Source organism: Portunus trituberculatus, chromosome 33 (genome assembly GCF_017591435.1).
Source record: "Portunus trituberculatus isolate SZX2019 chromosome 33, ASM1759143v1, whole genome shotgun sequence".
Lineage (NCBI taxonomy): Eukaryota > Metazoa > Arthropoda > Malacostraca > Decapoda > Portunidae > Portunus > Portunus trituberculatus.
The window spans coordinates 12,107,619-12,118,983 of record NC_059287.1 but is presented as its reverse complement, the minus strand read 5'-3'; the positions used below and the strand labels follow the sequence as shown (position 1 = coordinate 12,118,983).

At 38.7% G+C, this 11,365-nt stretch overlaps 1 protein-coding gene across 1 annotated transcript in view; it reads right to left on the bottom strand.

Moving 5' to 3' along the window:
* Positions 1–6,863: 6,863 nt before the first annotated feature.
* LOC123512312 overlaps positions 6,864–11,365 on the bottom strand; it is a 55,341-nt gene continuing 50,839 nt past the window's right edge. The window contains 5 exon segments of the mRNA XM_045268649.1: positions 6,864–7,769; positions 7,771–8,079; positions 9,156–9,297; positions 9,890–10,043; positions 10,753–10,927. Of these exon segments, the coding sequence (XP_045124584.1) occupies positions 7,053–7,769; positions 7,771–8,079; positions 9,156–9,297; positions 9,890–10,043; positions 10,753–10,927 (1,497 nt within the window). The 3' untranslated portion in view covers positions 6,864–7,052.

The window sequence follows — 11,365 nt, the reverse complement described above, 5'->3', positions numbered from 1 at the left end:
TTTTATCTATTTATCTTTTATCTTTTATTAATTTTCATCATTACCATTATTATTTCCTTCTCATGTTCATCATCACCATCATCTTTGTCTCGCTACCTCTTATCAATATTGTCATGTCCTCTCAGTATAGTCTTTTTTCTACCAAGTCTATTCTATATATTTATATTTATTAGATCACATGCTCAGGATTTACTACGCTTCTAGTTTTTATCATGTCTACTTGGTTAGATTTAAGTTACTATATCATCTTATCTGAGCTTATTTGCGTGTTAGCTGTATATTTTTTCTATTGTATGTAATGTATTTTCAGTGTATTTATTGTATCTATTGGCATTTTTTCTTAACTGCATTGGTTTTCTTATTTTGCAGCTTTATTTGAACTGCATTGCTATCTTTAAGGCTTTTTCTTTCTTATTTCATTCATATTTTTGTTTAACTTATATTCTTTATCAGTATCAGTATTTTGTGTCCATTGATATTCAAAATGGCAGGGCTTTATTTGAATTCTCTAGCTGTTTTTGTATTGCGCTTTACTTTCCACGGTGTTCATTGCTCATTCTCATTGCTCAGTCGCTCTGCTCAGTTGTGAATGCTGTCAGGGTTGCAGTACAATCATTCCTTTCATTTGTTTTTTATTTTGAACCATATCTTTTGCTTGCTTTGTTACCGTAATTTGTGATTCTAAAAGCTTCTATTTGACACACACACACACACACACACACACACACACACACACACACACACACACACACACACACACACACACACCTACTGAAATAACCAAATTAATCTATAGGAAAACATATCAAACACCACGATTACTAATATTTTTTTGTGAGGTATTTCCCACGTGTTTCACCTTTCAATCACTCATTTCTTACCTGTTTTCAGATTTCCATATTTTCCCAAGCATTTTCTTTTCTGATTTCTTTTCCATTCATGTTTTCTTTTCTACTCCCTCTCTCCTTCTCGACATTTTGTGTAGGATTTTCATGATACATTTAACATTTCTACGTTTGTATTCAATTATTACTTTGCCGTCTGCTTCCATTCTAACTTTTTTAATGACTTTATCCGCATCAGTCTCCATTCTTACCCTACTTCGCTTCCCACATCATTATCCACCTCCATCACTTATACTACAAAGCTTATCCAAACATTCACCTCACCACTCTTACCCTCGTCAAGTCACCACACGAACCTAGCAAATACCTGAGCACCTGTCAACTAGGCTTCACTGCTTCACTCTCTACCTTGCTACGTGCGTGTTTTGCCGTCATTCTCCAAGCACACACACACACACACACACACACACACACACACACACACACACACACACACACACACACACACACACACACACACACCATTACTGTCAGAGGAGAAAATCAATAACAATGTTCCCGTCCGATGGGAGAGAGAGAGAGAGAGAGAGAGAGAGAGAGAGAGAGAGAGAGAGAGAGAGAGAGAGAGAGAGAGAGAGAGAGAGAGAGAGAGAGAGAGAGAGAGAGAGAGAGAGAGAGACAGAGAGAGCCAGAGAGGTGCAGGGGGAGAGGAGCGAGGCGAGGGAGAGAGGGAGAGGGAAAGGAAAGGAAGGGCAGTGATTGGTGGACGTCAGGAGCCATCACAACGTTGATTTCCTATTGGTTGTTACTTCCAGCGTCTACCCAACCCAGAGAGAGAGAGAGAGAGAGAGAGAGAGAGAGAGAGAGAGAGAGAGATCCCTACGTCAGACTTACTTGTACATAATAGCCAAGGGAGAGAAAAATAACGATGAATTGTCACTTACTCGTCCCAGAACCTTACCGCAGACGTGAAGGTGAAAGGAAGGTATAAGCTGCCAGGAAAGGACGGCAACTATCATTATAACCTGTGGGTGAGGGGCTAACTTGCCTATTTCTTCGCATAAAAAGTTGTAATACTCAGGATACGGGAATCAGTAAGAGGCTGCAACAACGACAACACTTTTATTTTGTCTTCTTCTTCAAACAGGAGTACCACATACTAGCTATTGATTGATTGCATGTTATATACCAAAGAGGAAAGAGTGTGTAAAACTATTATTAATAAACTTATGCATGTGTATCCCAGTCTTGCCTCAACCCTTCCCTATTCATAGATTTGTATTCTTGACACCTTCAATACAGAGTCACGTTTTTATCTTGATTTTTGGGCACGATTAGAGGATTTTATTTGCATTAGGAAGGGTCTATGAAGGCCAGAAGATTAATGACCAGAGTCTTTACTAATTTAATCCTCACATAAGTTTCTGAGGCTTTATGAATCGCCAAATAGTAACTAAAATTAACATGAAAACCCAGCATGGTACTGAAGGGGTTAAACTCTTTTTTTTTTTTCTTTTTACATGACTACCAAAAGAAAGAAAGAAAGCTGAGTGTTCATGAGTGTTTTTTACCAGTGTATGTATTTGTTAATCTTTCCTTGTAAGACTTGTATTTTTTTACGTTTTAACGACAAAAAAAAAAAAAAAAAGTCGAGTGTTCATGGTTGTTTTTCCAGTCTATATATTTGTCATTCTATCCTTGTGATCCTGAAAATACCCTTGGCAACCTTTACAACTTCCACTAAACCCTGTTCAGAGCAATAAGGATGAGGCGCCAAAGGGTTTCAGAATACATTCCCTCGTGGCTTTGATTTGGTAATGCATTCTGAGTGTTGGTTCCTCTTCCTATATTTTGTTCCGTGATTTCAACGGGATCACTTTAATAACCAGAAATAATAAAAAAATAACCAATGAAAAGGAAAACAATCAGAAAAGGCAATAGATCTAGTTTTCATTGTATATTTTTGTGTTTAGTGTTTCTTGTTGATTTTTTTTTTAATGGGATTTCATTACTATCCATTAAGTATTACCTATCAATTAAAAGGAAGAAAAATATATATGAATGAAATTGGTGCACATATCTGGTTTAAACTACTCATTTTTGTGCCTACTCATTCTGCTGCTGTTTTTATTTCAATTTCATTAGGATCATTATTATCTGTCATTTGAACTGAAAAAGCAAAAAAAAAAAAAAAAAAAAGTGTAATAAATCTGATACGTATTAATCACGTCGATTCAGTTCGTTATGAATTAGAGGAAAGCAAAGTATAATTTATCATATATATTGACGATAATACCTTTTTTTTCACCTTACTAAGTTAATTCGGAAATAATGATTAGATTCAGTGGAAGCATTAGGACTTATTTCATTATTTTATGGTGTTCTTTTGTCTACTCGAATAAAAGAAAAAGGGGAAAAAAAAAACCTGTTCTTTGTTCTCACGTTGCGGCGCCAATTTTTCCCATTGATGTGCGAGAAATATTCGTGTTTTACGCTGATGCTTTTGTGAATGTTTTCCGTTTGAATATTTTATTATTCGCATTGTGCTAAATATATCAGCCAGATGTATCCAGCCGCCACACGCACGCATGCACACACACACACACACACACACACACACACACACACACACACACACACACACACACACACACACACACACACACACACACACACACACACACACACACACACACACACACACACACACACACACACACACACACACACACACACACACACACACACACACACTCTCTCTCTCTCTCTCTCTCTCTCTCTCTCTCTCTCTCTCTCTCTCTCTCTCTCTCTCTCTCTCTCTCTCTCTCTCTCTCTCTCTCTCTCTCTTCCCTGTGCATAAAATAAACACAAGCCAAGAAATACATGAGATTTGAATAATATAAACAAAAACAATATACAAAGAATAACATTTGTGAAGTGTTTGAAGCTCTACTGGACTAATTCACCACGTTTGACTTACGCATTTTAGTGTATTCCTTAAACACGTCTTTATTTTAACATTCACAGGCGCAGAAAATTTAAAAGTGTCAAGAAATCTAAGGTGAAAGTTGAAAGATGCGTCTGATATTCCTTTGGTCAGTCGTGCAAACTCTACGGGAGAAAGCATTCGTATTTCACTTCGAGATTCGCGTGAGCTTTCTCTTTCCTGTCCACATTTCGGAAACCAAGAAGCCTTACCATTGTTCCTTCCTTTGCTGTTTTGCATAAGCGTTGGCAAGAAAATAACTTAATCTCGTCATAATGCTTGGTTAGAATATTCAGTCACGTGATTTCTGAATATTTCTGATAAACTGGTGGTGGGACTTGCTATTTTCTCTTCCACATATCAAAAGTAAAGATCTACTGCTATTTGTTCTAGCATAAGTAAGAGAAACAACCACGTGCATTATCACATTTCAGAAAGCAAATACCTACTACTATTTTATTTCAGCATAAGTAAGAGAAACAACTACACGTATTCTCGCATTTCAGAAAGTATATCAACTACCATTTTCTTTCATTATAAGTAAGAGAAACAACCAAACGCTTTTCACATTTCAGGAAGTAAATATCTACTGCCATTTTGTTTCAGTATTGCATTGCAAAACTATATCAACTACTGTTTCATTTTAGTATAAGTAAGAGAAACCAGTAAACTATATAGGAAAAAGCCTTATTTTGCTATTTTGCCTCTTGGAATTCCGCTTTTTTTCGATTCAAAGCACGAGTTGATGAGTTTGAGGACCATGTGAAGAGTCAATGTTTTTGTGTATTATCTAGTTAAGAGGGAATTAATTTGTGGAGTCCGTAGATAAAGTAAAAGGTTTCATGTGGGAAGTTTGATCTGGGGTAAGGAAAGTAGGCCACGTTTTGTATGTCAGAAAAAATGAAAGCGTACTCTGAGTATTAGTATTTTTTTTATTGTGTCAGTAATCCACGACACCTGAGGATTAGTGTTAATATGTTATGTTGACGTGAGATGTGATGACAACTTCCACTACGTGCTAATGAAAGAACCAGGGAAAAAATATATCATAGCATCTTAATACCGGTGATACTTTTTCTCGTTTGCTGTGTAATAATATATATGAAAATAAGTATGAAAACTGATATTCTGTTTACTTGCGAGGTGTTATATGAAAATAAAAAGAAACTGAGGTGATATAGAAATTAAAAGATCATCTATATAAAGCCATCTTACAAATATCAGCACAAAAAAATGACCACTCGCCGGAATACCGTATAAACTTCATCAAAATTACTATATTCCAACAAGAAAAAAATAACCAAATAACAAAACACAGAACAACAACAAATGACAAAAAGAATAGAAAACAAATGGAAAACAACACAGACTCCAACCGGGAACAAAACAAAATAAGTGCTACAATGCTAAAAACAAATAAAATAAAACAATTGCGAATCGACATGCGTATCGTATCCCAGCATATACGAGGGATACGAACCCAACCCTATCTAACCTACGCAGAACAAGATACAAGACAGAGAAATAGATACAGTGGTGAACTAACTTGTAATAATTATGAAACATTTGAATTCTGAGCCTTGTGGCGTGTGGCTGGAAGGGCTGGAGTTGAATGGCGCGAGTTCCCGGCACGCAGCTATGATCAGTCCTCTGAAGTTTGTAATTTGGGAGTGGGGCGCCCCGCTCACTGCCAGGGCTTCGCGGGCTTTTCTAGGGCATCTCCTTCCATGATTACTTCCTCCCAGGCTTCGTCCGTGTCAGAATGTTACGGTCCAAAGGTATACGTTGCGCCGGGGAGGTGATCGATGCAGGCAGGAGGGGAGTCATGTGCTGTGGGAATGGGAGAGCAGTTCAGTCAGCCCCTCAGCTTACTGTCTTGGATATGTTTGGTTAATTTTGTGACTCTCCACCTCCCAGCTCGTGCTCCGGAAGGGATACCATAGCCGCTCACCCTCCGCGGCCGTCCTTCCTTCCTTCCTCCCGTTTCATGATCACACGCCACGCACGCCTCCCGCCTCACGACCCGCTGCTAATTTATCGTGGAGCATCGTTACCTTGTCAAGCGTCGAGGTGAAGTGAGTGAAGTGAGTGAAGTGTCGTGAAACAAGAGAGCAGGAGAGATGTGAACAAATATTAAGGTCTTTTATTGTTCATTAAAGACGTGTCTCGTTAGATCAATAATGTCTATTTATGCATATTTCTTTATTTATTGCCTTTTTCTAATTTTTTTACGATATTCAGGTTATACTGGTACGATTTCGAGGATCCTGCCAAGGTTTCAATTCCCGTTGCTCTCTTTAAATATATCTGTTTGAAAGTCGAGTTTTGCAATACTATTTCTTGTATGTACAATCTTAATCCAATCATTAATAATTTTCTAGTGTTTATTTATGTATCTATTTATGCATTTGTTTATTCATTAATTCACTAAGTTGATTTTTTTACACATAAAGTCGTAACAGCTGAATGCGTGGTCAGTATGCTCACATCTGTCATATAACTCTTCACATTTTCATCTAACTACATCTAACAGAAGCAAAATGAACTGAAGATCTTGATACTACACTCAATCGTCCTCTCCTTACGTAATAAAAAAAGCCAAACAAGCTCATCTAATCTACTCCTGCGTGTGATAAATGAAATACAGCTGCTTGCCTCTTTGTTTATTTATTCACTGCCAAACCTGCGAGTTAACAGCTTATACTTACTTTTCTACTATGAGTTGCTACGTTCGTGTTTCCACTGTAAGCGTAAGATGACTTGATAACGGAGAAATTATGTTCCTCGATGAAGATGAAGAAGAAATATAAGTTGTAGTAGACGAAGATGAAGAAGGAGAAGAGAAAGAAGAAGAAAAAAAATAATAATGATAATGATAAGAATAAATAAAAGTAGTACTAGACGAAGACAAAAGAGAAAATGAAAAAATAAGAAATAGAAGAAGAAGAAGAAGAAGAAGAAGAAGAAGAAGAAGAAGAAGAAGATGAAGAAGAAAGAACAATAATAACAACAATAACAAGAACAAAAAGAAGAAGAAGAAGAAGAAGAAGAAGAAGAAGAAGAAGAAGGAGAAGAAGAATCTCATATACACAATATCTATACACATCAACACAAACAAACAAAATAAACGAGCAAATAAATAACAAGAACCAACACTGCCATAACATATTTTCCACCAATTATCACTCACCGCTGAAAGAAATCGGACAAAATCAAACAAATCATCTTTTATTTACATGTCGCCTTTTCGTGGTCGTCGTTTTCTTCTCCGGCTTCTGAACCTCACACTTCAGGAACCCCATTGCCTTGTCCAGGGATGTGTTCAGATATCGCAGCTGTGAGTCGATGTCTGGAGGCTTCGCTGGCTGAATATTGACCTCCTGCACAGCGTTGGGTCTAAGGGCTGTGATGTAAGCGGAGATTTTGTTCATGATATACTCCACAATCTCATAATCGTTGGGTTGCTTGGTGATGTCCTGGCTCACTTTGGCGAAGGCGTGGCAGACGATGGCGATGAGGAGCTGAAACACGATCCAGTACATGATGAAAGCGAAAACGAAGTAGAAGGCGGGACCGAGCACTGGGGACGCTTGAGTGATCTCATCGAATTTCTGGTTGATTAGGAAGAAGCTGGACTCCGCGGCCTTGATGAAGCTGGAAAAGTCCTTCACGGAGGTCATGGCGCTCAGGTAGAAGATCGTGACGAAGCTGATGAGTGTGACGAAGAATATAAGACCAAAACCAATGATGTCCCCAGAAGCGTAGCGCAGTGTAGCTGACAGCATGCCGATCCTTTTATTGAACCTCAGCAGTCTCAGCAGCTTGAGTGTCGCGATGAAGACTTGGAATGCAATGACGTACACCAAAATACTGTCCAGGAAAGCGAGAGGTTGGATCTTGATGTACTTCTTCCCCTTTGTCTCTATGAATTTATCCAAGCAGGTAATACGTGAGGGAGGTTTTCAAGAGGTAGAAGACAATAGCTGTATACGACAAAGCGAGAACCCACACCTCCATTAGATTCCACACTGACTTGAAGTACTTCCACCCTTGTTTCTTCATGGTTTTGAACTCGCGCCTCGTGTAGAACAAGGAGAAGAGGATGTACACGATCTCCACGGCCAGGACAAAGGCCCCGCCCTGCTCATGGTAGCGGAGGAGCTTGAGAGCCTGGAACTCAAACTTGGTGAGAAGACCGCCGCCAGGAAGGAACTCAAAGACGAACATGGTGACCGCAAACAGATTCACCTGCGGGAAGGAGAGAGGTTGGAAGCTGTAGTTGTCTGATTGATGGATGATGACAGCACGACACTTTTTAGGGATGTATGGAGGTAATCTAGTGGATGGTGAGAATGGAACTCTTACTGTGGGTTGTATGGAGGTAATCTAGTGGATGGCGACAATGCAGCTTTTACTGGGGGTTTGTATGGAAGTAATCTTGTCTTCAAAAATTTAAACACTGGAAGGCAGATGATAATACTAATTTCCAGGCGAGGAAGATGAGAACACTAGTCTAGTATGAGATCATTTCTGAACTTTATGAAATCTCGTTATTAGTCAGAAAATATAAAAAGAAGTTATAACAATAATACTTGATTAGCTAGATGCCTTCATTACGACCAGTGCCATCTTAAACTTGTTATTGTATTTGGAATAAGACTGAATCGATGCCGCTGTAGTGAAAGGTCAAAGAAGACAATTCTATTTGTTTCCAGGCATGCAAAAGTTAGAAAGTACGAATAACTTCAAGACTGGCAATTCAAATGTTGTGATTTAGGGAGACACGAACAATAGTTTCCGGATATGTAAGAGCTCAAAAGAAGCTTCAAAATTGGCGATAAAACTAATATCGTGACATTAAAAGACTTTAGAAGATAAAAGCACTATAGTCTTCAGGCATAAGAAAGTGAGAAAGGAACATTAGAACTATAGCAATTAAACATTTATAATGACACACTAGAACGATTAAGAAGACAAGGAAGATTAAGAAGATAAGAAAGAACATTAGTCTTCAGGAATAGGAAAGTGAGTAAAGAACATTAAGACTGGTAATTAAAGTTATAATGACGCTGAAGCGATTGAGAAGACAGGGACGTTAGTTTCCAGACATGAAAGTGAAAGAAGAGCTTCAAGACTGAGAATAAAGGAGTGACGCGCTGGTGAAAGGTTTAACAAGACAAGAGAATTAGTTTCCAGACGTGCAAGTGAGAGAGGAGCTTCAAGACTGAGAATGAAGGAGTGTCGTGCTGGTGAAAGGTTTAACAAGACAAGAGCATTAGTTTTCAGACGTGCAAGAGGAGTTAGAAGGCATTCCATCACGTCACCTGCGGGTTGTAGAGAGCGAACTCCACGAAGAGCGCCTTGGTGCCATCGTCCACCCACTGGCTATCCTGAAGCGAGGCAAGGGTCCGCAGCACCTTACCCTGAGGCCCCTTCAGCTCCACAAGGTAACCCCCGCCGCCATATCTTCGTCAGGAGGAAAGAAATTAAGCAAACAGATATTAGGCAACTTTGCATCATAGGAAATAAGTTATGCATGTTAAGATATTAAAAGTTTCTGCAGTAACAACAACAATAACCAAAACTACTGCCACTACTACTACTACTACTACTACTACTACTACTACTACTACTACTGCTACTGCTACTACTACTACTACTACTACTACTACTACTACTACTACTACTACTACTACTACTACTACTACTACTGCTACTACCACAACTAACTACTGCTGCTGCTACTAACTGCAACAACAACAACAACAATAACTACTGCTACTACTACTACTACTACTACTACTACTACTACTACTACTACTAGAACTACAGCAACAACAACAACCACCACTACTACTACTACTACTACTACTACTACTACTACTACTTCTTATCGTAAAATCAACTAGAAAACAAATATCAGCAAAAAGAAAAAAAAAAAAAACATACCCAATATATGATTAAGAAAACCCAAAATAACATCAATAAATCCCAGTCTATAAAAACCACACCAACAACATCAACAGCACATCATAAACACGAGTGCCAAGTGACCCACGTGTCCAGAGTTCCGTCGTAAGGGAAGCCGTGGATCTCTAGCGCCGATCTGTACTGGAACACTGACTCCACGGTGCCTGACTCGTTCCAGTACACGCCAAAGTCACGCTTCTCCTCTGAATCCTTGTGCGTGGCCGGGTGTGTCTCATTATTGCCTGGCAGGAGGAGGAGGAGGAGGAGGAATAAGAATAGTAGGAGGAGGAGGAGGAGCAGGAGGAGGAGGGGAAGCAGGAAGAAAAAGAGAAGTAAATGGAGGGAAAAGAGACGAGAAGGAGGGGAGAAGTAAATGGAAGAAAAGAAACCAAGGAGGAGGAGAAGGAAGAGATACAGGAGGAGGAGGAGGAGGAGGAGGAGTAAAAGAAGAAGGGGCAGGAGGAGCAGGAAGAAGAGAAGTAAATGAAAAAAAGATAGAAAAGAAGAAGGAGGAGAAGTAAGTGGAAACAAAAGAAAGCAAGGATGAGGAGGAGGAGGAGGAGGAGGAGGAGGAGGAGGAACAGAAGTAAGTGGAGGAGGAATGTTTTTCATGGTATTAGTAACAGTTTCACAAAATGTCTACATTATCAACAGAAGAAACACTTTTAAGAACTTGTCTAATCATCTCTGTGACTTTGAAAATAGTAATGAGAAAGCAAACTGGTAAGGAAAGGGAAACGTGCAAAAAAAAAAAAAAAAAGACCTACAATATTGAAATAACACTGTTTTCAAGTACTTTCTACGGTATTAGTAACAGCTTTACAAAATTTCTGCATTATCAACAGAAGAAACACTTGAGAACCAGCCTCATTGTCTCTGTGGCTTTGGAAATAGAGAGGAAAGTGGTAAGGAATAGGAAAGGTGTAATGATCGAAGTAAAGACATGAATACCTGGCTTTCTTCTGATCTGCCTAATGATGGGGTAGCCGAGGACGAAGGTGATGCGGTCTATCATAGTGCCACACATGTCCTGGGGTCGGTGCACGCCGTTGTACAGAGTGGTGTCCAGCAGGGAGGGAACCATGGTCTCTTGAATCCAGCACCAGAAATGAGGCCTCTGTTGCGCCTACCACGGGAGAAATAAAGAAGAAAAGTTGTTATAAGAAAGAATAAGTGTTTGATATAATAGAAAGACAGTGTTGTTATGTTTAAAGAGAATAAATTATAGTAGTATTGTTTCTCAGGAATTTTCAGCGTTAGGTCACGTGGTTGTGTTATAGTGTTGGTAATTTAGAAATGAAAATAGAAAAAAGTTGAATGGGAAGAGAAAGTAGGAAGATAAAGCAAAAATAAATGTTAGAAATCCATAAACAACAAAGTAGTAAAAGAAAAAATAGAGGAAAAAAAAAAACAAAGAAAGAAGGAAGGAAGCAGAATTAAATGACAAAAATGAAGAATGGACGAATGAAAGAAAAAGAACAAAAAAAGAAGGAAAAGACACGAGTAAATCATAAAAATAGATAAAAAAGAAGAAAATAAGAAAGAAGGGATGAACGAATAATAC